Here is a 26,581-nt window from a genome sequence, read left to right as displayed (position 1 = left end):
TGAAATGATGAGGACAACACAAACACCCAGTCCCCGGGCGGAGAAAATCCTCAACCCGGCCGGGAATCGAGCCCGGGACCCCGTGATCCTGGGGCTATGGTGCAAAAGGCACGTTTAAATGCCAGATCCGTTACAGTGATGTAAAAGTTCATCGACATATTATCTTGCGGGACAAAAAGCTATATTACATATGTACTTCACTTAGTAACAGCAATTCTTCTTTCTTCTTAGTGTCAATATAACATTCCGTGAGGCTCATCTGAATGATGCCATAAAACAAGCATCGATTTCCCAAGCATTTACAGCGTTATGTACAACACATTGCTTCAAAATACAACCAAAACCGATGGGATTGAAACAGCAGGGAAATGGCTTTTTATATGAAATTGAATGTTCGTGCTCAAACATACTATACATGTTGAAACAGAAAGTTTGTCAAGTAAGTTTATTAAAATTTTCGATTGCCATTCACAGTAAGGTCACTCCCATTACTAACACTATTATTACCTCAGAACATTTCGTATTAATGGCTTAATCGAGATTGAACGTCGATGAAAGATTCTAGCTACCAATCTGTGATGCTAATCGTTAACATTTTTTCACTGACCTGAACGTTTCATGTCATTTTCGTCGTTCATTCACCATGTTGAAGTTTTAAAAACAGTTTAAGGAGCAGTGCAATTTTTAATATTAGTGTTCACAAAAACCACGATTAAAATTCACGCATACATCTGCGAAAAGAGGGCGTCACAATCTAATATGCTAACACGCTCTGAGCAAATTCCTTGGGAAAAAGAAATGGAGATACATATGTACAATATATAGGGTCTAAATTGGTTTTTTAAGGGAGTTAGGAGTCCCAAATGTTTCTGACTTCCAATTTTTTGTTTATCCTGAGTTTTCCTTTGTAAAGAAACATTTGAAAATGAAGTTAAGCATTTCAGCTTTTGCTTTGCCATCCTCAATTTCAGTTCCTGACTCATTCGCTAGGGACTGGATATTAACTTTGGTGCCACTAAGAGCCTTTACATCGATCAAAATTTCTTTGGGTTTTGTGAAACATCATTTGTCAATATTCTGCTACGGTAATCATCGAAGGCATCACATATTGCGCTCTTGACAACCAAACGCGTTTCATTTAGCATCGCTCTATCTGTAGTCCTACGCTTTGTTTTACACATATTATGCAGTACTCTCTGTTTCTTTAGTCGTTTCTTTACAGCGACTGTAACCCATGGAGGTTTCCTCCCACTATGAAATGTTCTAGTGGGTACGTATCTATCCAATGCGTGGTCAACTATTCTTGAACAAGAGATATAGTTCCTCTACATGCTCGAGCCGTGTGCTGAAAGTTTCAAGTTCCTCATTGGGATATGACACTACTGATTTTTTATCTATTTTACTGAAGATATACATATATCGTTTTCCTTGTTTTACTTGTCGTTTGTACTTTGGTAACCATTGTTGTCACAATCGCGTCATGGTTACTCATACCAGTTTCGATGTGGAGATGGTCAAAGAAGTCACGTCTATTTGTTGCCATTAGATCACATGTATCTTCATCATGAGTCGGGTTCGTAACTATCTGTTCACGATAGTTTTCAGAGAAGGCTTTTAGTAATATTTCACAGGATGTCTTACAACGCTCACCACCAACGAAAGTGTAATTTTTCCAATTAATTGTTGGATGGTTACAGTTTCTACCGATGATTGCGGTGTGATTGGGGAACTTACGTACAAGTGAACTGAGATCTTGTCCAAAGTTTTCGGTTACATCAGGAGATGAGTCCGTTGGGCGATAGAAGAATACAATCATCATGTTATGCCTCCCCCCCCCCCCCCGGCCCCACACACCTGTTACTGAGATAATTCGTGTGTTACACAACATTCTACATCTACATTCACATCTGCATCTACACGTATGCTCCGCCATCCACTTTATACTGCTTGACGTCAGAAACGTCGTTCCAATATTATCGATTCCGCTTTCATATTCCATTCGCGTACTGAGAGACGTAAAAGTGACTGTCTGTCTGTACCTGTACACCCCCTGGTCGCTCTCATCTTATTTCTCATTATTGGTAGGTAAGCCGTACGATGAGGGCAGTAGAACTGATGTACAGTCTCTCTGAATCTTCTCGGGTTTCTAAATTTACCCAACAGGGTGTCGCGAGGACAACTCTGCGTTTCTTCCAGAGACAGGCAACGCATTTAAGTGTCCTTAGCACCACCATTACGCTTTCGTACGGGCTAGACCCATCTATTATGATCCTAACAGGGCGTCCCTCAATTCGTTCGATGTCTGTTGCCACGCCTACTTGACAACAGTTCCAAACGCTGGAACAGTACTCAAGAATTGGTCGCACTAATGTCCTGTATGCTGGCTGCTTTACATCTGCACTGCGTTCTCCGTGAACCATCATAACAAATCTAAGTTTTCGATTCGCCTTCCCTGATATAGATCTTACGTGGTCGTTAAAGACTTGTTAGTATTAACAGTAAATATGTAAACGATGTGGTGTCCTCCAGATATTCCCCATAATCTATTATGCAGATATTTTTGGGTTGTTTGAGAAATTTCCAGTGTATACAATGAGGCAGAGTCTTCCTGCATTTACTTGAAATTTTCCTGTGACGGTTCAGTGAGAAATATACTCCTGTGCGCAGAAGCGTAACCTTCAGCCACGTCCAAGAGGGCAACTAATGAGACTCTACTTCCTGTTATGGTGTTCTAATATTCATTCGAATCCGAACCGCTATAGGTGATACAGTATATAGGAGGTCGGCAATTCAAATCCAGGTGGAGCCATCCATGTGGTAGTTTCCCTAATTGTGCAAGTCAAATGCCAGGATGCGCATCTTGATATTTTCTCGGCGTAATAAACTTCGGGAGTGCAGCCACTTAAATTTTATTTCTTATAATATTTCGGCCGTTTAGCTTCCCGCCAAGTTGAGAGCGAGCTTCAGTCGGCTCTACGGTTCGGTAGTTTTGCTACAGTACATAAAAGATGTAGTAAGTGGTAGCATTACCGGTAGTGTTGGTACGGAAGGAAACATACATGAATCTCTGAGAGAGGAACTAGGAAACGACGGCTTCACTTTTTTTGTTCGTTTTGTATATTTTTATAACCTCAAATCGTTCGGTGTTAGTCCATTCTGCATTTTATATCCTCATAAAATACAAAGTGCTTTTTATTAGTAAAAAAAGTTAGCTGCTCGCTTAGCTTCTGCGCTTTTACGGAACCATAACAATTTTTGATGATGCAAGTACAGTTCATTTGCGGAAACCCCAAAACCTATACAGTTATCGTTATTTTGTACTCAATAAAACGTTGTTCATCATGATCAAAGGCGAGTTCCCTGTTATCACTGATGATTGCGGAAATTGTTTAGCAATAACGGAAAGATGTTTTCTGTAAGATCGACGAATTACTGAAGCCATGTTTGATATCTTTCTACTCAGAATCTTTCTAAATTTTAATTTTTTTAGGAAACTGTCTTCCCAAGAGCAATATGATAAATCTGCACTTTTTTTTATTTGTACTCCAACATACCTCTGTTCCACGTTACACATCAACAGATTTCGAATACAACCTGAATTAAAAATTGACAGTTTCAGCTTTGCTATAAATACTGTTTATTTTTAAGCAACATGTAGGACAAAAATGTCCCATAGGTTATGCGGATATTTTAAGAGAGAACATTGAAACTATACATCGGATCAGAAAAAGTTAATATTACAGTTTGTCTTGTATCGGAGGGGGATATCCAATGATACCACACTCGCCCGCCCCCTCCTCCTTCCCCCCCCCCCCCCGGCCACACACACACACACACACACACACACACACACACCACTCCGTGCGTGGGTGGCGGGGGCAACTTTGAAACCTTCAATGGGAACCTCCGTTTTTTATTGCAGTTTGCGATTCTACCGCAAAATCTACATACGTTATGTCTGAAGCATTTTTTTTTTTTCGTTTCTCCACAGATGGTGCTGTAATCAGAGAAATAGAAATGGGTAAACAGTCATAATTTAAAACGTGCTACTCAATGACCCTTGAATATCCAATGGCACGTTGGACCCCAGCTCCATGCTGATATGGTAGGAGAGACCAGTATTTCACTCTGCCTCGTGATGGCTGGGTGTTGTGTGCTGTCCTTAGGTTAGTTAGGTTGAATTAGTTCTAAGTTCTAGGCGTCTGATGACCTCAGCAGTTGAGTCGCATAGTGCTCAGAGCCATTTGAACCAGTATTTCATAATTTCTAACAGGAAACCCCCATTCGCAATGTTGTATACCTCCGTCATATCGAACTGGGGACTACTCGACGCGCCACTGTGACCGTGGCTCGAGAGGAACGCTACTTTGCTTTTTCAAACGTAGTAGCGCCAACATCAAAACACTTAGCGATCCGCTTTTCAAATGACCACACACAGTACAGAAGCATATCTGCCGGGATATCAGCACCGACGTGTCTCCTATGGTCGACCATGTCTTCACGGAATGTTGGCACTTGGTGGTACATCTTATCTTTTAAATATCCCCACAGAAAGAAATCCGGCGACATCAAATCCGGCGACCTATCGGGCCAATTAACAGGGCCACCTCTGGCCATCCACCGACCACGGTCTAATACCTTCCGTGCTTCAAATGCGTAATGGCTAGGTAACCATCATGCTGAAACCACACACCTTATCGGGGCAACGTCCTGCAGTAATACCGGTAGTTCCTGTTCTAAAACGTTCGATACTTGCGTCCGTTCAATGTGGCGTCGATAAAATACGCACCAATGGGTTTTGTCCCCATGATGCCACACCACACATTAACCGACAATGGATGTTGATAGCCAACTTGCCGTAACCAGTGCGCATGTCTACTCACCAGTAACGCACGTTAAGCCGGTGAACGGTACCGTAAATTGTGAACGTAGTCTCATTGAAAAATAGTATCTCGGCAAAGAACGTGCGGTTTGTTTGCATTAGTTGATGTGCCCATTCACAAAACACTACTCGCTTATGGAAATCGGCGCCATGATGCAGTGACACGGGGTATGGATGATAATTATAACGATGCAGTACTGTGACAATACTATCTACGGACATACCGAAATCGCATTGTAATTGCCAGGCGCTTACCCGTGGGTTGTGGTACACTGCTGCTAGTGCAGCTGTTTCATTAGCTTCTCCTGTAACACATTTGCTTCGTTTCCTTTTACCGGCCTGTACGCTACTCTCACACATAAAGGCGTTCATAACATTGTAAAAGAGCGAACGAGAGCGAGCTTTCTCTGGAAAACGCTCGGCTTGCAAGGCAACAGCAGCCTCAACATTCCTCCTACATTCTTCGTAAATCAGGATCATTTCAATTTTTTCTTCTGTGGTTGCAACATACATCGCCTACTTGCATGTTTGTTCTCTAAATGATAGGTAGGAGTGCAGACAATAAACACTGCGTAAGTATTGTAATGTTTAGAGCCGCTATCTGATTTTCGTCTGCACGACACGTGAGCTCAGATCGCAGTATCCAGTCTGTTACGATACGTCGTAGTTCGCTACACGGCCACGGTGGCGCGTCGAGTAGTCCCCCGTTCTATTTGCCAGAGGAATACGAAGTTGCGAATAGGGTTTCCTGTTAGAAGTTGTGAAATACTGGCCTGTCCTTCCCTCGCAGCATGGAGCTGGGGTCCCACGAGCCATTGGATATTCAAGGGCCATTAAGTAGCATGTAGTAAATTACGATTGTGTTCCCATTTCTACTCCTCCGATTACAGCGCCATCTGCGACGAAACGAAGAAAATGCTTCAGACAGAACATATGTAGAATTTGTCGTAAAATAGTAATCTGTGGATAACATCGGAAGTTCACTGAGGCTTTTGCGGATGATGTTGTAGAATATGGAGATGTTGTAACAATGGAAAATTGTACCGAAATGCAGGAGGATCTGCAACGAATTGACGCATGGTGCAGGGAATGGCAATTGAATCTCAAAGTAGACAAGTGCAATGTGCTGCGAATACATAGAAAGAAAGATCCTTTATCATTTAGCTACAATATAGCAGGTCAGCAACTGGAAGCAGTTAATTCCATAAATTATCTGGGAGTAGGCATCAGGACTGATTTAAAATGTAATGACCATATAAAATTAATCGTCGGTATGGCAGATGCCAGACAGAGTCATTGGAAGAATCCTAAGGAAATGTAGTCCGAAAACAAAGGAAGTAGGTGACAGTACACTTCTTCGCCCACTGCTTGAATACTGCTCACCGGTGTGGGATCCGTACCAGACAGGGTTGATAGAAGAGATATAGAAGATCCAACGGAGAGCAGCGCGCTTCGTTACAGGATCATTTAGTAATCGCAAAAGCGTTACGGAGATGATAGATGAACTCCAGTGGAAGACTCTGCAAGAGAGACGCTCAGTAGCTCGGTACGGGCTTTTGTTGAAGTTTCGAGAACACACCTTCACCGAGGACTCATGCAGTATATTGCTCCCTGCTACGTATATCTCGCGAAGAGACCATGAGGATAAAATCAGAGAGATTAGAGCCCACACAGAGGCATACCGACAGTCCTTTCCACGAACAATACGAGACTGGAATAGAAGGGAGAACCGACAGAGGTACACAAGGTACCCTCCACCACACACCGTCAGGTGGCTTGCAGAGTATGGATGTAGATGTAGATGCAATAAAAAACGAGCGTTCCCATTGAAAATGTCAAAGCTGTCCCCGCCCCCACGCATAGAGTGGAGTGGTGGGTCGTGTGTGGTGTCGTTGGATGTCTCTCTCTGAGACAAAAAAATTGTAATTACAACCTTTTTTGATCCGATGTGCAGTTTTCGAGATATTTCAGTGTCTTCAGTTACAATAAGCATCCTGTACATCCACACTCAGTTTCTTGGTGGTACACTGCTTCTGGTTTGTGGTGTAATCTATTACGTTTCTGATCGCCTATGCAAACGAAGCATTCGAAGTGAGGATAACGCAAGATAGGTATACAACACACCTAAAGAACAGGTAACGCGGGTGCAATCTTATCTGACGAAAGCTGCAAGGAAAACTACCGTAGCCAACGCTTACTTACGATAGTTTACGGAAGCTTATGGTAGTTCTATGATTCTAGTTGACTCACTCTGGAGATGGCCGGAAGGTATGCGACCTAAATATCGAAAGAAATACTGTTTATACGGCTGAACTCCCGAAATTTAATGGATGAAATGCGGAGATATTTCCCTTTAGAAGGACATATGCAACTTCCTTCCCCGTAGTTTCTGTATCTGAGCTAATGTTCCATCTCTAATGATCTAGTCGGTGACGGGACGTGAAACACTAACCTTCTCTCTCCTTTTTGTAGCACAATGATCTTTTGTGCAGATGTGAATTCCGTTTCACAGAAGTAAATAAATCGCCCAGTAAGTGGTTAAGTAGCTCGTAATTAGTGGGCAGTTAAAACGGCCTTTTGTGGCGGCCAGCTTCGAGCAGTAACATTTTCAGTACGCCGCACGCATCGCTTACGCTGCAGAGGGGAAAATTGAGTTGTTAATTTATGGCCTGACTATTAGGTGCACACTGCAGGAAGCGACCAATAAAGCGGCGTCGGTCGGTGGGCGCTGCAGGCAACCACAGCAGAGGCCCTGCCACCGCAATGTGTCTGCTCTGCACTCGACGGACTGCGGTAGCGATAAACAGAGTGGCTGCGCGGTGCGGTCGGCTAGAGCCGCGAAGCGTGCGACCCTGGGACGCCACCACACGCACCACAGCCTCTCCAGAGCCCCAGGGGATGGCGAAAGGCAAACAGGGCGGGTATAAGGAAACTGCTCACAGTGAAATTTGCGCTCATACAGAAATCTGAGAAATTTGCACTCAGTGCTCCTGCTCACTAGGACACGGACTGGCTGCTCTCCGAAAGTCCTCGTCCATCCGAGTGGATCAAAGGTTGCGCAGTACAACTTTCGCAGTGTGTATTTAGGACGCCTTCCGTATATTTAGGAGTGTCAACCAACATTCGCGGCAAACCATGTGACGGGTAAGAAGGTTACTCGTATGTCATAAAATTGCAGTAAATGGAACAGTGATTTGGTGCCGTTCATAACGCATATGGACGTACTGTCGGGGGATGTTTAAGACCAAGGTACTTAGTTCAAACGGGCATCAGTGTGGACATCCGGAGGACGCTCGCGTTGAAGTACACCGTTGAACCACAATTCTTTAAAGGATCGAACTCCCACTTCTTCTTGCGTCACGGCCGCTGTAGGACTACGGGTAGTCCCTTCGTGGACTGCATTTTCCTCTTCTTCTCCCAGAATCTCTTCATTCTTTCTCTTCTTCTCTCCCGCTCTTCTTCCGAGGTCTTCAATTTCCGTTTCCCCTGTCGGCTCCACTGGTGACACTCTAATCTTTTCCTGTATTCTTCTCTGTCATTGATCTCCGGTCTATTGGTCAGTGTTATCCTTTCCTTCGACCTTGATCCCCAATTCCAACCGGTCCTTCCGAAGTTCAACAACCCACTTGGTTCCTGTCTTTCTCCTTGTCCTCCCTGTTGTTTCCCACACTCTCTTCGTCATTCTGTCCATACTCATCCTAACTACATGCCCAGCAAACCTTGCCCTTTTGAGTCTGATCTCCCCGGATATTGTTCTCATGTTCCGGTACAATTCTTCCCTAGGTCTTCGCATCCACCTCTCTCCACCTCTTTTGGGACCTAGTATTTTTCTCAGAATTTTTCTCTCCTCTTTCTCTAGTTGTTCTGCCCCATTTGTTCCTAGCGTCATCGTCTCAGCAGCATATAATACTGCATTCCTCACCGTTGCCTTGCAGTGGCTTATCTTTGCCTCTGTGGATATATTCTTTTTGTTGTATATCTCTCTCGTCATGCAGAAGGCTGACCTCATCTTCTTTATCCTCTCCGTTATTCCCTCCTTGCTCCTGTTCCTTCCTGTTATAAATTCTCCCAAGTATTTAAATTTGTCCACCATCTGCACAGTTCCTTCCGGTGTTTCCCAGTCTGCAGTTGTATTTAATGTCTTTGTTTTGTTATAGGCGATCCTCAGTTCCACCGTTCTGGCTACCTTACTTAAGTTGTCGAGTTGTGTCTTTGCGAACTCCCACTTAAAATACTATTACACACTTCTGATTACATTACAAAGTAATTACTATGTTAAACATTTGACGTGTAGCTTGTAAGCGAGAAAAAGTTTAGAAAATGTTAGAAATTATGTGTAAAGTTTGTTGCAAGTCTGTAAATGTTTTTATTATCAAATACCGAAGAATGACTATTTGCCTCAAGACATATACTCAGTTTATAACTGTAAAAGTTAGTTTTTCAGTATAACTATCACCACTGAAGCCTCCTCGCAACATCACACAACCTTAGAAATTTGTCAGTTTCCTGGACTACATTTGACAGGTACCACTCATCACAGGTCGTAGCACACGAACAAAGCCATCACCTTGCGTTAGTTTCTCAACGTCGTATCTCTACGAGGATGACATAATTTTGCAAGTACACTTAGTGGTATACGTGGATATTGTCTGCAAAATGCGTCGGTAATACGGTCTTTAGTAAAGAAGTAACAAACTGAAGCATCATGTCTGATGCGGCAGTTTTACTTCATAAACAGCAAAAATGTAGTAAGCGTTTTCCACTCTCCGTCAGTGGGAGGTGTCAGCGAGAAAAAGTTTCTCAAAGCTTTGAAGTTATGTGTAAAGTTTGTGCGAGTTACTAAAGTGCTCTGGTTCTCAAGTACTGGATGAATATAGTCTGACGAGGAGAACACGGGAAGTGCCATAACTCGATTACCCAGAAACTTCGCTCGGTGGAAGAGGAGCCAAAGGAAACGAACACGTGTCTCGACTTATCCGTAGATATCCGACCGTTTCTCAGAAAACAACCATCAAAGTGTTCAACGGAACTTAGATGCCTTTTAGGTGGCGATAAGCTCAGGCCGTCTGGTGGCGAAGTGGCTAGCTTTGCGGCCTTTCAGTTTTGAGTATATTGTTTCTATTTATTTTATTTTATTTCTTCATTTATCTAGACATGTTCGTAGAACGTTACTACACGAATGTTTCTTATCAAGTTGGCGGATGCAGTGGCGTTGTATAAATTGTAAAATTATAGCAGGGTTTCACAATAACTACCATACATTTATTATATAACATACGTGTGCATGGTATCTTTTGGGATTACAATCTTTTTAAATTCTTGTTGTTGTGGTCTTCAGTTCTGAGACAGGTTTGATGCAGCTCTCCATGCTACTCTATCCTGTGCAAGCTTCTCCATCTCCCAGTACCTACTACAACCTACATCCTTCTGAATCTGCTTAGTGCATTCATCTCTTGCTCTCCCTCTACGATTTTTACCCTCCACGCTGCCCTCCAATAGTAAATTGGTGAGCCGTTGATGCCTCAGAACATATCCTACCAACCGATCCCTTCTTCTAGTCAAGTTCTGCCACAAACTCCTACCAAATCCTATTCAATACTTCCTCATTAGTTATGTGATCTACCTATCTAGGACTCGCATTCGGGAGGACGACGGTTCAATCCCGTCTCCAGCCATCCTGATTTAGGTTTTCCGTGATTTCCCTACATCGCTTCAGGCAAATGCCGGGATGGTTCCTTTGAAAAGGCACGGCCGATTTCCTTCCCAATCCTTCCCTAACCCGAGCTTGCGCTCCGTCTCTAATGACCTCGTTGTCGACGGGACGTTAAACACTAACCACCATCACCATTTGAACCTACCTATCTAATCTTCAGCATTCTTCTGTAGCACCACATTTCGAAAGCTTCTATTCTCTTCTTGTCCAAACTATTTGTCGTCCATGTTTCACTTCCATACATGGCTACATTCCATACAAATACTTTAAGAAACGACTTTCTGACTCTTAAATCTATACTCGATGTTAACAAATTTCTCTTCTTCAGAAACGCTTTCCTTGCCATTGCAGTCTACATATTATATCCTCTCTACTTCGACCATCATCAGTTATTTTGCTCCCCAAATAGCAAAACTCGTTTACTACTTTAATTGTCTCATTTCCTAATCTAATACCCTCAGCATCACCCGATTTAATTCGACTACATTCCATATCCTCGTTTTGCTTTTGTTGATGTTCATCTTATATCCTGCTTTCAAGACACTGTCCATTCCGTTCAACTGCTCTTCCAAGTCCTTACCTGTCTCTGAAAGAATTACAATGTCATCGGCGAACCTCAAAGTTTTTATTTCTTCTTTGTTAAATTTCATTCCTATACAAATTCTTATATTTATTCTTGAACGATACCGATCGTGGAAATATTCTAAACACGGAAATTCCAAACAGCACGTGAATCGTGCGAAGGATGTTTGCCACAGAAAAATTCCTCGTATGAATCTCGCTTGACAAAGAAGTTACTAACATTGCCGAAGATTTCACGGGTTGACAATAATTTCGCGGAAAACCATGCTAGTGGACGACTTTTCCGAAAATTGGCGCTTGCAATTGATTATGACTCAAGATACAGCACACGAATTTCACAGAAAACGATTTCAAATATTTTTCCCATTCATTTGTTATTTTTATTTTTTAAAACTTTATTCGCTAAACACACAATCAATAGACGAATAAGGACAGCGTTATTTCAATATACGTTGGAAAACATACATGTAGAAATATTCTGCTGACACAGGTAGATAAATGAAAAATAAAAATAAAAATGATAATTGGGTTTCGAACACGTAGTGAAAAAGTGTGAAATCGTAACGGTAGCCACTGTGCCATAGCTTCCGTCGGTCTGTCTACTCGCTAAAGGCACTTAAATTTCCTAGAAAATTTTGACCATCGTTTTCTCAGAATCGGTCGAACATCTACAGATAAACCGGAACATGAGTTCGTTTATTTTGAAGTGTCTCCCACTGAACTAAGTGTCCTGCAGATCGGGTTATGGCATTTGCCGTGTTCTCCTAGTGAGTATTTACGTGTCGTGAGTTACGCTAATTCAAGACATTTACGCAGGTTATAACTATAATATGCGCCTTACTGTGTTAAACTATTAACGTGAGACTTTGCCTCTTAATGAGTAGATTATCTCAGCATTTCAAATTTTTGAATTCGGTCGCTTTATATGAAAGACTGAAAATCAAATTTGTTACCCCTGGAAACCTTTAGATAGGCAACCTGCAACTTGATCTGAATTCCATGTCCCTGGACGTTCTCTTACTAACATAGATAAAACTATGAATCAGACCTAGAAGAGGACACGAGACGAAGAAACTTCGATTTCTAGAATTTACTGCAAAGAGTTGGGTGAACTGCACAATCGAGGGTATAATTTTGTTCCTGAAATGTCACGACATGAAGCAAAGAAGAGGACGTTATAGCTGTACAACCACGGGTAGGTTTACCATAAGTATGGGATTAGCCCGAATAGTCCTGGTGTCGATGCCGTTGGGCCTTCAAGGCCTCTTCGAGCGGAGTTTTATTTCCTCGGATAATGTCCAGATATGCACAAATGTATTATGACTCGAAACGATTTATTAAAAATTGTATACCTATATGTTCGACATCACGTTTTTAAACATTCTCTTACGACAATGCCTCTTTCAGCTGACATTAGAGCAAGCTCTAAAGACAATTGAAGAACTTGAATTAATTGGTCTGATTCAGAATAGAGTGCACAAGTTGTTAACGATATTATAAAAGATTCCTTAAATATTGATACACCTACACTGGTGGACTAAGCAATTCAAAACCAAAGGCTAGCTTGTAGTTCAAGTTCTAAAAAAATACCAGATTCTTTTAAATAGAAGATAAAAACAATTTTTAAGGGGGCTCAAAAGACTGATATTTCATGTTGCAATATTTCTAAAATGGTTGAGCTTGTAACGTCTTTGCCTGGGAAATTTGCTCCAGACAAGTGTGTCTGCCCGCATCTCGTGGTCGTGCGGTAGCGTTCTCGCTTCCCACGCCCGGGTTCCCGGGTTCGATTCCCGGCGGGGTCAGGGATTTTCTCTGCCTCGTGATGGCTGGGTGTTGTGTGCTGTCCTTAGGTTAGTTATGTTTAAGTCGTTCTAAGTTCTAGGGGACTGATGACCATAGCTGTTAAGTCCCATAGTGCTCAGAGCCAGCCAAGTGTGTCTTTTTTTTTCAATTATGGGGAACATCTGGTCTGCAGAGAGGGGTAGACTGTCAATATCTACTGTTAAACATCTCTTACATGTTAAAATTAATTCAGAACACTCTTGTTGCGAATTTTATCATGTAATTCAAGCAAACAAACCATTTCTGAAAAAAAGTCTTGTCTAGTGATAAACACAAATGAATAAATAGAGTTTAATGTTTCAACAACCCGTTAAGACTTCTAAGTAATTTCAAGAACATGTCCTGAGCTGAACCCAAAAATATATGGTCTATTATGTCTTGGGTTGGGCCCAAAAAATATGGGAACTCTAAAAATAAAGGGCCAGTGTTGACAGCTTTCGTCACTCTTACTGTAAACTGAAACTTTGATACTATGGAATTACATTGTATACGTATGGACTGTTGTCCTGTGGCTGGCAGCTCTACTACGTATTCAGTAAACTGAGCCCAGTGAAATTTGCTAACAGAAAAGGTCTGCCAGAATGAGATTTTCACTCTGCAGCGGAGTGTGCGCTGATATGAAACTTCCTGGAAGATCCAAACTGTGTGCCGGACCGAGACTCTAACTCGGGACCTTTGCCTTTCGCGGGAAAGTGCTCCACCAACTGAGCTATCGAAGCACGACTCACGCCCCGTCCTCACAGCTTTACTTCTGCCAGTATCTCGTCTCCTACCTTCCAAACTTTACAGAAGGTAGGAGACGAGATACTGGCAGAAGTAAAGCTGTGAGGACGGGGCGTGAGTCGTGCTTGGGTAGTTCCATTCTTTGGACATACAACAACATTTGAAGATTTTGTTGTGGTTGGCAGGAGAGCCAACACCGTGTTACCAGAGGAGGCCGAAAGGCACGCGTTTTAGCTCACGCGATTGGCGTGAGGTCTGGAACAGGACAAGGACATTAGAATTTAGAAAAACGGACGTAGCTGGTGGAATACTTAAATTCAATCCATTAATGGTGAACGTCGCTCTTGGCGGTACGTGATTCACAATATCAATAGTAACTGAATATGGCGCCTTGCTAGGTCGTTGGAAATGACGTAGCTGAAGGCTATGCTAAACTATCGTCTTGGCAAATGAGAGCGTATTTTGTCAGTGAACCATCGCTAGCAAAGTCGGTTGTACAACTGGGGCGAGTTCTAGGAAGTCTCTCTAGACCTGCCGTGTGGCGGCGCTCGGTCTGCAATCACTGATAGTGGCGACACGCGGGTCCGACGTATACTAACGGACCGCGGCCGATTTAAAGGGTACCACCTAGCAAGTGTGGTGTCTGGCGGTGACACCACAGATTCCATCCACATAAATATCTTGCTAACTCTTTAGAACCTCTCTTCCTGATTTTCCATTAAAAACTACGTGTAATCCTGTCTTCAGAGTTGTCGGCAATTAAAAAAAACTGCCACTGTCATTCGCAGTTAGTCCTGCTTGAGGATCAACTCCTTGTAATGATTATGCTATTTTCTGATCTGGCCCGACATGTATCGAGCTGGTAGTTGCCGCGTACAATCAGTGTGTTGGGATACCCCGAGGAAGAGTAATGGACGCTGGTTCGCTGCGAGATATATGAAGCTAGAACAGATGACTTAAGCGATAAAAGGCACTTTCTAATAGTGCGTGAACATAAATGCTGCGCAACAGTACAGACGATATTTTTAGTGCACTAATTAAGCCGAATAGTGCTTGATACACGCCGCGTGAACTTAGCCAGCAAGATCGTAGTTAAGCTCACGAATAGGCGATCAGTAGACTTGAATGGTCTGACTGTGAAGTTGACTCAAGTTTATGTGGAAAAACCGTTTCTGATTAGATTTAATTTTACCAGAACCGAGATACCGTGATTGGTACATAATACTCTTTCATTCTCTCCGTGTCGAAATATTTGTTGCGCTGAAATATTTCAATACATTTACAAGGACAGCAGTACGGGGGTAGAAAAGGTTGCGCTCCAGTTTCAGGTAGGTGATACAGGCAACAGCTTTAAAGCATGAACTTTTATGTCACCTAAAAGCTATATTATTACACCCACGCTACTTACAATTTCTAACAGAGTCGTAATAAATAAACACTACTCTGATTGGGTAAGCTTATTATATGACATTTTTTGCATGGCATTACAGTTAATAACATAGCTACCTACGTAAGCAGTGCCTACGTTTCCAAAGCGCTCCTCTGTAGGCAGTGATTTGTACAATTGACAACGTCACAATGTTTCCGTTCAATCTTACGTGTCGAGTACTGATGATAATAAAAGTCAGGACCTTCAGTCCACGTTCATATAATTAAAGACTGTTAAGCTATGCAACCAACAGTCTTGGTTTCGATCCCCAGTTAGTGATAGGATTTCTATCTGTCCTTAGTCGTATCTTTGACCGTTTGTTAATGTAAAAATGCCAAGATAATCCGGAGCTCTGAGGCTTCGTTAAACTATAGGTCCCTCTATGATTTCGCGGAAAATTTAAGTGTATATCAGAAGGATAGCCCAATGATGGTGGTGTGTTTCTCGCAGCAGACAAGAAATTCAAATCCACCGAGATAGAAATTGAAGCAGCATGTGATATTGTATGGGCAAGATTCTGTATGAGGGGTGAGCATACAATGATAATTGGATCCTTCTATCGCCCACCAGACTCATCTCCTGATGTACCCGAAAACTTTAGAGAAAATCTCAGTTCACATGTACGTAAGTTGCCCAGTCATACTGCAATTATCGGTGGTGACGTAAATTATCCAACAATTAATTGGGAAAATTACAGTTCTGTTAGTGGTGTGCGTGATAAGACATCCTGTGAAACTTTAATAAATGCCATCTCTGAAAACTACCTAGGACAAAAAGTTAGGAACCCGACTCATGATGGAAATATATAGGATCTAATGGCAACAAACAGATTTGACCCTCTTTGAGGATGTCCACATAGAAACTAGTATCAGTGACCTTGAAGCAGTTGTGGCAACAATGATTATCAAAGTACAAAGGACGATTAAAACAAGCACAAAGATGTACGTATGTCTTCAGCAAACTAGATAAAAAATCAGTAGTGTTATATCTCAATGAGAAACTTGAAACTTTCAGCACAGGGCAGGAGCATATAGAGAAACTCAGGGTCAAGATTAGAAGAATAGTTGACTAAGCACTTTACCCAGTAAAACAGTTCATAAGGGGAGGGAACCTCCATGGTATAAGGCCACTGTAAGGAAATAACTAAAGAAACATAGATTACTGCATAATAGGTGTAAAAAATGCGTAGGGCTATAGATAGAGAGATGCCGAACGAAATGCGTTTGGCTGTCAACAGAGTAATGCGTGATGACTTGACTGCCTAAGCAGAATATTATCAAGTGACCTTTCACAGAACCCAGACAGATTCTGGTCACATGTAAAGTCTGTGGCATCAGAGTGTCATTCCAGTCCCTAGCGAATGAGTCAGGAACTGAAATTAAGGGTAGCAAAGCCAACGCTGAAATGCTTAACTCCGTTTTCAAATGTTTCTTTGCAAAGGAATACCCAGGAAAATTGTTCCAACTTAACCCTTGCACCTCTGAAAAGATAAGTGAAATAATTGTTAGGGTCAGTGGTGTTGAGAAACAACTAAAATAGCCTAGTTAAAATTGAACAAACCTCCAGGGCCCGACGGAATCCCTGTCAGATTCTACACTGAATTTTCGGCTGACTTAGGCCCTCTTCTTATTAGAATCTTTTTTCAGATCCCTCAAACCAAAAACCTTGGTCAGTTTTTGCAAGAAGACACAGACTTTTACAGTAAGTGTTGTACAAATGATACACAAAATTACCGTCCAGTATCCCTGTGCCCGATTTGTTATTCTGAGCTCAAACACAATGAGGTATCTTCAACAGAATGACCTGCTCAATGCCAACCGGAATGGATTCCGAAAACATTGGTAATGTGAAACTAAAATCGCACATTTCTCACAAGATATACTGAAAGCTTTGGATCAAGGCAGACAGGCTGTTGCAGTATTTTTTGATTTCCGAAAAGCATTTGACTCAGTACCACACTCACGATTATTGTCGAAAGTACGATCGTATGGTATATCAAGTGAAATTTGTGACTGGATTGAGGACTTTTTGGTAGGGAAGACGCATGTTATTTTGGATAGAGAGTCATCGTCAGATGCAGAAGTAACTTCGGGCGTGCCCGAGGGAAGTGTATTGGGACCCTTGCTGTTCATGTTGTATATTAATGACCTTACAGACAAAATTAGTAGTAACATCCGGCTTTTTGCAGATGACGCAGTTATCTATAATAAATACTATCTGAACGAAAATGCATAAATATTCAGTCAGATCTTATAAGATTTCAAAATGGTGCAGAGATTGGTAACTTGCTCTAAATGTTCGGAAATTTATCATTTTGCTCTTCACAAAACTAAATGACTATAACATCAATGAGTCACTGTTGGATTCGGCCAGCTCATACAAATACTTGGGCGTAACACTTTGTAAGGATATGAAACGGAATGATGATAGAGGTTCAGTAGTGTGTAAAGCAAAGTGGTAGACTTCGGTTTATTGGTAGAATACGACTGGTTCTAGAACACTGCTCAACTGCGTGGCTCCCGTACCAAAGAACTGACGGGGGATATTGAATGTATACAAAGAAGGGTAGCACGAGTCGTCACAGATTTGTTTTATCCATGGGACAGTGTCACAGAGACACTGAAGCATCTGAACTGGAAGACTCTTGAAGATAGACCTAAACTATCCAGAGAAAGCGTATTAACACAGTTTGAAGAACCGGATTTAAATGATTACCTTAGGAATATACTACAACCCCCTACATTTTGCTCACATAGGGATCGTTAGGATAAGATTAGGCACAACTGAGGCACAGAGGCATTCAAACGGTCATTCTGCCCGCGCTCCATAAGTGAATAGAACAGGAAGGAACCTTAACAGCTGGTACAATGGGACGTACCGTCCGCCAAGCACCTCACTGTTGTTTGCAGAGTATACATGTAGATTTAGCTACCTGGCTGCGTGGATCAGTTTCAACGTATGAGGAAGTCAACGGCGTACCAATTCTCATAGTTCAAAAATGGTTCAAATGGCTCTGAGCACTATGGGACTTAACATCTGAGGTCATCAGTCCCCTAGAACTTAGAACTACTTAAACCTAACTAACCTAATAACATCACACACATCCATGCCCAAGGCAGGATTCGAACCTGCGACCGTAGAAGTCGCGCGGTTCCGGACTGAAGCGCCTAGAACCGCTCGGCCACCGTGGCCGGCCAATTCTCATAGGATCATGCTTAGCAGTGCACCGTGATATTCAAACAAACCTGCGAGTTGATGACAGCTTTACCTTATTATAAGTACTGAGGAAATGTGACACATTAGTTCGTAGCACGAGTCATAAAGCAAGGCGGTGTGAGGTGATGTGGAACGATGGTGTGGCAGGATCTAGGACCATCTTGTGGAAGGATACTTTTGTAGGGACGAAGGCACCATGAATAATACGTTGGATAACAGCTGTCTTAGGAGAATGGACTCGACCAAGAGAGAAATAATCTCTATTTAAAATGTATTTTGAAGCCTGTTTCCGCTGGAAACGTAGGTAGAGCTACTCTTTCGCTTTTGCCATGAGCAGAGATTGATAAAGTCTTAGGAGGCAGTCAAATAAGAGTGGAAAAGTAAAATTCTCTTGCTAAGAAAGGACATGGCAAGCTAATAAGTTGGAGTGCCACGCTACAAGAGCATTGCAGACGCATGCCCGGTCTGTGTAGCGTTCGCTCAGCTGCGGTGAAGGCAGGAAGGTTACGCAGGGTTTAACGTCGCGTTGACGTCGAGGTCATTAGCGACTGAACGCAAGCTGGGACTGTTTCAAGGATGGAGAGGAAAATCAGCTGTGACGTTTAAAACGAACTGTCCGGGCACTTGCCAGGGACGGTTTAGGAAAACCAGCGAAAACTTAAATCTGGATGGTAGGACCTAATGCGAGTTCAGCGTGATAAACACTGCGCTACCTAGTTGGGTCTCGCCGCCGCCCCCAACGAATGGCTGCAACTAGTTTAGAGTGATCGGGGGAAATTCTTCTGACTGGCTCCAAACCGTTTAGTAGTCCTGCTGCAAAGAACTCAGTGCGCGCGCGAGAGCGCATAACTTTTTGTGTTCAGTCTCGCAGCATTCTTGTTGAAGAAAATAAGTACTACGTTACTGTCAGCCTTCTAAATGACATGCGAACCTTGTGAAAACTTAATATAGCCTAGTGTAATTTTACTCCCTTGAGGGATTTTTCTGTAGAAATGAGTTGGATATATGAAGCGTGAGGCACTAAATCAAAAGGACCTGACTATACTTTTCACTTTCAAAATGAATCAATTTTCTCTCTTCCATACAAGGATCCGAGCACAAGATCAAATAACTGGGGATCACATGCTATATTCATTGCTATAAATTACGTGCACCCATTAACTTGGCTCACTTTATGGCGTAGGTGGCATGGGTAGAAATAAGCATGCTATGCTGTTATATATTAGTGAAATATAACTGTTTACCAGATTCATAACAAGCGAACACAGTACAGCCACTTCCTACCAAATAAACCAGCGACAATTTTTCTTCAATTTAGATAATTTCCTGCGTTTGTAATGTTTGGCCATTAACTACATTTCAGTTTATTAACATTTGTATTAATTATATGTAATGTACTGCCAATCAGATACAAAATGCATGTTACCAAACTCAATGAGACAAGCTTACCAAATTTGTTACATTACGCATATGATCAAAATATGTAAAAGAGAACAGGATGTTTATGAGAAAAGTGGTGTCAGGAATAATTAGGAACTACTTCAGTTAACATTTTGTACACTGCTTCTCCGAGAAGCGCCATTCGCAAGTGGGAAGCAGAAACGTTTGTTTCAATTTGATTCATCATAACCGATGGTTTGAAAAGCCTGCAACCGCCATGCATCCTTTAAATAACGAAACACTGGCCCACTTATGCGTTTTTTCATGTTTGGAAGGACACGTTTCGAGAATGGAGTGTTCCCTCGAAAATTTCAAGCGTTTAGATATGCCACCGGCTAACGTTAGAGCACTCCTTGGATCAATAAAGGATGATTTGGGACTGAGGAGACATGGAGTACGCTGTATAAAATTCCTTGTCATTGTGGGATGACATATAATGGCCGAACTATCTGTACTATTCGGGACCGATGTGTAGAAAATTGTCACACTCGTTTACTCCAGCCATAGTAATTCGCAGTGGTGGAACACTGTCTTAACGAGGGACATGAGATGTTGTATGATGAGACGCAAATGACGCTCCTGCTTCCCGCTACTGGGAATGTGTTCTAAAGGAATGTACTGAGATTCGGTTATCTGATAATATTATTGATAGGGAAAAGGGTTTCCCTTTCAGTAAGACTCGGATTCCGATTTTATCCGATATGGAACGACAACGGTTTTCATTTGACTAGCGGATATTTTTAATCAGTGTTCCGCTAGAGATACGAGGTGCGGCTAGAAAAAAACCGGACTGATGCTGGAAAAAACATTTATTTACAATTATTTACAATTTCATGTTATCTCCTTCAATGTACTCTCCTCCTCGGTCTCTACACCGCTCCATACGAATTTTCCACTGTTCATAGCAATGCTGCAGATCATTTTCGGTAAGTCCATACATTACTTCCGTCGCTTTTTCTTTTACTGCTTCAACAGTCTCAAATCTAGTTCCTTTCAAAGCTGACTTGACTTTAGGGAAAAGAAAAAAGTCACAGGGGGCCAAATCAGGTGAGTAGGGTGGATGATCTAAGATGGGAATGTTGTGTTTTGCCAAAAACGTCTTCACTGACAACGCACTGTGAGCTGGGGCATTGTCTTGGTGAAGGATCCATGACTTTTTTCTCCACAAATCGTTCCGTTTTCTTCGTACTCGCTCACGTAGGGTAGCCAGGACGCTAATGTAGTAATGCTGATTCACTGTTTGTCCCTCTGGTACCCAAACAATGTGCGCAATCCCTTTGATGTAAAAAAAAAAAAAACAAAAAAAAACAATCATCATTGCCTTGAATTTCGATTTTGACATTCGTGCTTTTTTTTGTCGTGGAGAACCAGGAGTTTTCCAATGCATCGATTGGCGTTTAGTTTCGGGATCGTAAGTAAAAAACCACGATTCATCGCAAGTAATAACATTTTGTAAGAAGGTGGGATCACTTTCAATGTTTTCCAGGATGTCAGAACAAATCATTCTTCGGCGTTCCTTCTGCTCAATTGTGAGACACTTTGGAACCATTTTTGAACACACTTTGTTCGTGTTGAAACTTTCATGAAGAATCTGCCTAACACTTTCCTTGTCAACTCCTGTTAACTCAGACACTGCTCTGATTGTTAAATGGCGATCTTGTCGAACAAGTTTACCGATTTTTTCAATGTTTGCATCAGTTTTTGCTGACAATGGTCTGCCAGTGCGAGTGTCATCACTGGTGTCTTCGCGGCCATCTTTAAATCGTTTAAACCACTCAAACACTTGTGTTCGCGATAAACAATCATCGCCGTACACTTGTTGTAACATTACAAACGTTTCACTTGCCGATTTTCCTAGTTTGAAACAAAATTTGATGTTAACACGCTGTTCTTTCTGTACACTCAACATTTTCCGACGCACAGACAAAACGTCAACTACTTAAAACAGACGCCACGGGCGGACTGAGTGCAGGAGGCAGATGAAACTCGAGCAGTAGGCGGAGCGAGAGTCACATGACAGGCCACGCAACTTTCAGCCTTATTGCATTCGTTTTATTGTTTCACCAGTACTAGTCCGGTTTTTTTTCTAGCCACACCTCGTACATCGTATTGTCTGATTCTTCCACCGGTGCGCTACAAGTTCCCAGCGCTGCTGCTTGCACACGGACTGTGTACTAGTCCGGTTTTTTTTCTAGCCACACCTCGTACATCGTATTGTCTGATTCTTCCACCGGTGCGCTACAAGTTCCCAGCGCTGCTGCTTGCACACGGACTGTGGGGCGGCCGCGGTCTATAAACGAGCCGCCAATTCCATTGGAAACCCAGCACACTCGCCTGAAGATGGCGGCCAGTTGGTCGGTTGAAATTTTGTCTCGAGATGAATGCATTATCCGGTTGCTCACCCCAGAAATGTGTCATCAGTCATTATGCCGGGAAAGTCTACGAAATCACTTCGCTGCATCGTTCAGTGGGGAGGGGCACCACGTCGTAACACAATGGCCAGGGCAGAGAGTGCGATTGTGACGTTACGAGCTCTAATTGGAGGAACTATAGCCATATCTCAGTTAGTTGCCACGTGACGTTTAACGTGCGAAGTTGCGATGTTGCCGCGACAAGTCTGTCTGTAGGCCACCACCTCTATGCTCCGCTCCCCGGTGCGCAGAAAATTCCTTTAAGGTCTCAGTCTCGTACAGAAATCACGTACAAACATTGAGGTCCACGTATTGAACAGATCCCTGTAGTGAATCTAAGTGTGTCAATTATCTATTCTTCACGTCTGGAAAAGAATGCAGACATCATACTTTGCACACACGAAAGTGGCACCACAGTAGGAGCAGACAAGGCCAGTTCATCTGCCATTGGTGTTGGGTTGGTGTATAGCTTCGTAGCGATCAATAAACACAACAGTTACACACAACAGAGACTTTAGTCATCAGTAATATATTCTATTTCAATATTTGCAACAGTCTGCCAACGTTGGGATAACTTTTCGATTCCGCGACTATAGAAATCACGTGGTTTTCAGGAAAAGAACTCGTCGAGCCATCTTCGGAGCGCATTTTCATCCGGAAAGGAAGTTCGTTGAAGGTTGTTGGACAGAGAGTGGAAAAGGTGAGGAAGCAAGATCAGGTGAATATGGTTGGTGCGGAATGACTTCCAAACTGTATAATCTATCAGGATGCAGGCGAGCATTAGCGTGGAGTTGCATCACTTCACGCAGTCTTCCTGGTCGTTGTTCTTCGACTGCGTCTGCAAGACGTTTAGCTGTTGACAGTAAACGTCAGCAGTGATGGTCACACCTCAGGGAAGCCATTCGTAGTACACCGCACCGTCGCTGATCCACGAGATGCGTAACATTATCTTTTGTGGATGCTGGATGCACACAGGTGTTTGTACGGGGAGTTGCCGCTTTGTTTGGACTCAACCATTGCTTTCCTTTCTTTATGTTAGCATCAAGGCACTATTTCTTGTTACCAGTAATGATACGATACAGGATAGGAATGGCTGGTGTTGTTCACGGGCCAACTGATGACGAACAAGCAGAGATCAACATATGGCCACCTGTTGATTTTTCTGATTTTGGCTTAGAGCATGCGCTAGACATACACACCATTTTTGAACCTTCCCCATTGGATGTAAATGTCGCACGATGATGGAATGATCACATTTCATCACATTTGCCAGTTCTCGAGTACAGTGACGTGGATGATTACGGATTAAACCCAAAAGATCTTCATGAACGTGAAGAATCACTCAAAACGGTCCTCCTTCAAGCGAGAAAACCATTTTCTTGCCGTTCTGTGTACAATGCCATTATCCCCATACATAGCGCAAATTCTCCTGGCTGCTTCCGCTGCTGTCACCATTCTGCTGAATTCAAACAGAATAATATGTCGCAAATGTTCCGATTTACCCACTTGGCACTCGATTTCCTAGCTTCCACAGCTCCCCTCACTATATCCAAATGACAAACTCACAATATTTAAACTCAAATAGCAACAGTGAGCTACAAATAACAAATGGAAATCGATAAATAAACCCCACAGCAACCGGAGTACCAGCATGAAAACCAAAAACGCTGTGAACTTATGCACCAGTCTAGCATATTGTTGATGGCAGCGAACTACTCTAGAAAGCACTGAAAGGTCCATTGCCCACAGCGCCACCTGGCAAAGTAATTTTAATCAGCCTACAGTGCATCGAAGCCACTGTCAGTGGTGTTATCCGAGAAGAAGCGGCAGTAATTGAAGTGAGGCAAGCAGAGGTAGAGATACACACCGGCTGTCTCCCAGGGCTTGGGCAGCTCGGGCACGCTGGGCTTGTACGAAGCCCTGTTGAAGTCCCTGATGAGCGCGCTGGTCACGCTCATGATGCCCCCCACCAGCAGGAGCGCCGCTGCCGCGCCGCACAGCGCCATGTTGCGCTCCCTGGTCGTCTTCCACAGGCGGCGCCACCAGCTCCGGCGGACGCCCTCTCCTTCACCTGCCGGCACAAACAAATCATACTCACTTTTATTTTCTTCATTGTTATTTTGAAAGCTTTACATAAAGGTAGGCCGGCAGCGGCCTATCTTCGCCGCTCTTCGGCCATAGAGAATACATACAGTAAACAGAAAGACAGAAAAAAAACATGGCGGGTAAAAACGGGAGACAGACAAAGTAAAATAAATGAAGCTGTTCACGGGTGCACTGTTTGGATAAAAAGTTCATCACTGTACATAACGGAGAAGACAGAGTTTCTCCTTTCGTGCTCCTCCGTTCACGTGTCTAGACACTGAATCACCGACGTGAAGACAAACACGAGCACTGGCGACGATCTCCGGCGCACGAAGATGAACTGTTCACACCAAAAAGCCGGTGGCCCGCCAGAGGGAAGAGGTGAGGGTAGGATGGAGAGGGGGAGGGGGTTGATGCCAGTGGGAGAGAAGGAGGGAGGGGGAGGGGGAGGGGAGGGGAGAGGGTAGACAGGGTGTGTGGAAGCATGGGGAGAGGGGGAGGGGAGGGAGGGAGGAAGAGAGGAGGGTGACAAGGGAAAGACAGGGCCCTGGAGGAAGAACACAGGGGGAGGAATGGGAGGATCAAAGTTGGTAGGAGAGGTAGATGGAGGGGATGAGGGTATCATCACGGAGGGGGAGTTGGTGGAGGCCACCTTGGGCAAAGGTATGGAGTGTGGAGAGATGGAGAGCAGGTGAGATGTGGGAGTATAGGCGCGGCAGCAGATGAGGATGGGAAAGGATGGGAGAGACAAGTGGGTGAGGGGGATCAAGTTTGCAGGAGCTGTAAAGGATCCGTATCTGTTCAAGGAAAAGGAGGAGGTGTGGGAAAGGAATTAAATCGTAGAGGATCTGCGTGGGGGAGGGGAGGCGGATGCAGTAAGCGAGGCGGAGCGCTTGGCGTTCCAGGATTTGAAGGGATTTGTAGATGGTAGGATTGGCAGCGATCCTGGCGGGATGGGCATAACAGAGGATAGGGCGGATGAGGGATCACACTCACCGAGGATTGCATTTTATGTAGAAGTGTTGGTATGTTAATCCACTAATCTATTTGTGGACATGTAGGTGGAATGTGGAAATTCCTCCATCAGAAATAGGACTTGATCGACAGGGGAACGCCTGCAATTGTAAATCCAACTGAACTGATACGACCAGTAAAACTCAGATACTTGAGAAGAAAGATCAACGATGCAGTGTGGATGCTTGCACATACTGCAACATACACAGTCCAGTCACTTAAATGGTGACCACCATCAATGTTAGACGTCAGTGTGTGATAACCACTCACAGTCACCAGGTGGCAGCACAAGCAGTGGAGGCTATATAAATCGTCCCAGGGGGAAAATGGGACGATTTTTCAGACGTCCAAAAGGGCATAATCATTGGCTTTTGGATCAAGGGTGGAAGCATTTCTGAAATAGTGAAGTTGAAAATAGTTCACATGCCATCATGATTAGGCCAAAAGTATACTGTGGATGGCAGAATGGCGCTACCCAGAACTGATGCTGAGGCATCAGTGATGCACCACAGCCCATAGATGACAGGGATGATATGTGCGTTGGCGAATAGACCTGCAACCGTTGAGCACCTGACCGCCAAGACGAACCAAGGGGTTACTAATGGTGTCTCCTCAACGACTGTTCAGCAAACATTGATGCTTATGGGCCTCTGGGCAGCAGTCTTGTTCGTGGACACATCCTGACTGCTGTTCGTCCATGACAAAGACCAGAATTTGCACGCCAATAGCGCAACTGCACGTACATTGGGCGGTGACTCACGTTTTATTCTCCATTGCACAGATGGCTGCTGGCGTGTAAGGTGTAAAACATCTGAAAGCAGACACCCTGCAACAAGAGTCCAGGCAGGAGGCTATTCGCTGGGTGATCTCGTGTATTCTGGAAGGCACAATGGATAAAAGCAAGCGTGCATCTATCCTATGCAGTTTGTTTTCCTCAGGACTACAAGATCTACTAGCAGGATAATGCAACATGGCACGCAGCTCTTGGCGCACACGTGTGGTTCGAAGAGCATCAGAATCAGTTTACTGTGCTACTCTGGCCATTAAACTCCCCGGGTTTGAACCCAATCGAGAATCTGTGGGACCACTTCAGTCGGACGGTTCGCGAACCGTGAAGCCTAGCCACAACTGGCCATGGCGCTGCAACTGAAATGGTTCCACATCCCTGAAGGTACCTTCCAGAGCCTCATTTACACTCTTCCTACACGTCTCACAGTTGTTTGCAAAAGGTTATTATTCAGGCT

General features: G+C 43.4%; 1 protein-coding gene across 1 annotated transcript in view; it reads right to left on the bottom strand.

The window, feature by feature from the left end:
* LOC124795750 overlaps nucleotides 1-26,581 on the bottom strand; it is a 547,126-nt gene that overhangs the window by 54,122 nt on the left and 466,423 nt on the right. Inside the window, exon 3 of the mRNA XM_047259834.1 lies at nucleotides 24,106-24,309. Within this exon, the coding sequence (XP_047115790.1) occupies nucleotides 24,106-24,309 (204 nt within the window). The remainder of the gene's footprint in view (nucleotides 1-24,105; nucleotides 24,310-26,581) is intronic.

This window comes from Schistocerca piceifrons, chromosome 4, assembly GCF_021461385.2.
Source record: "Schistocerca piceifrons isolate TAMUIC-IGC-003096 chromosome 4, iqSchPice1.1, whole genome shotgun sequence".
Classification (NCBI taxonomy): Eukaryota; Metazoa; Arthropoda; class Insecta; order Orthoptera; family Acrididae; genus Schistocerca; species Schistocerca piceifrons.
Note: the sequence above shows the minus strand (reverse complement) of the source record. Positions and strands in the feature narration are given on the sequence as shown.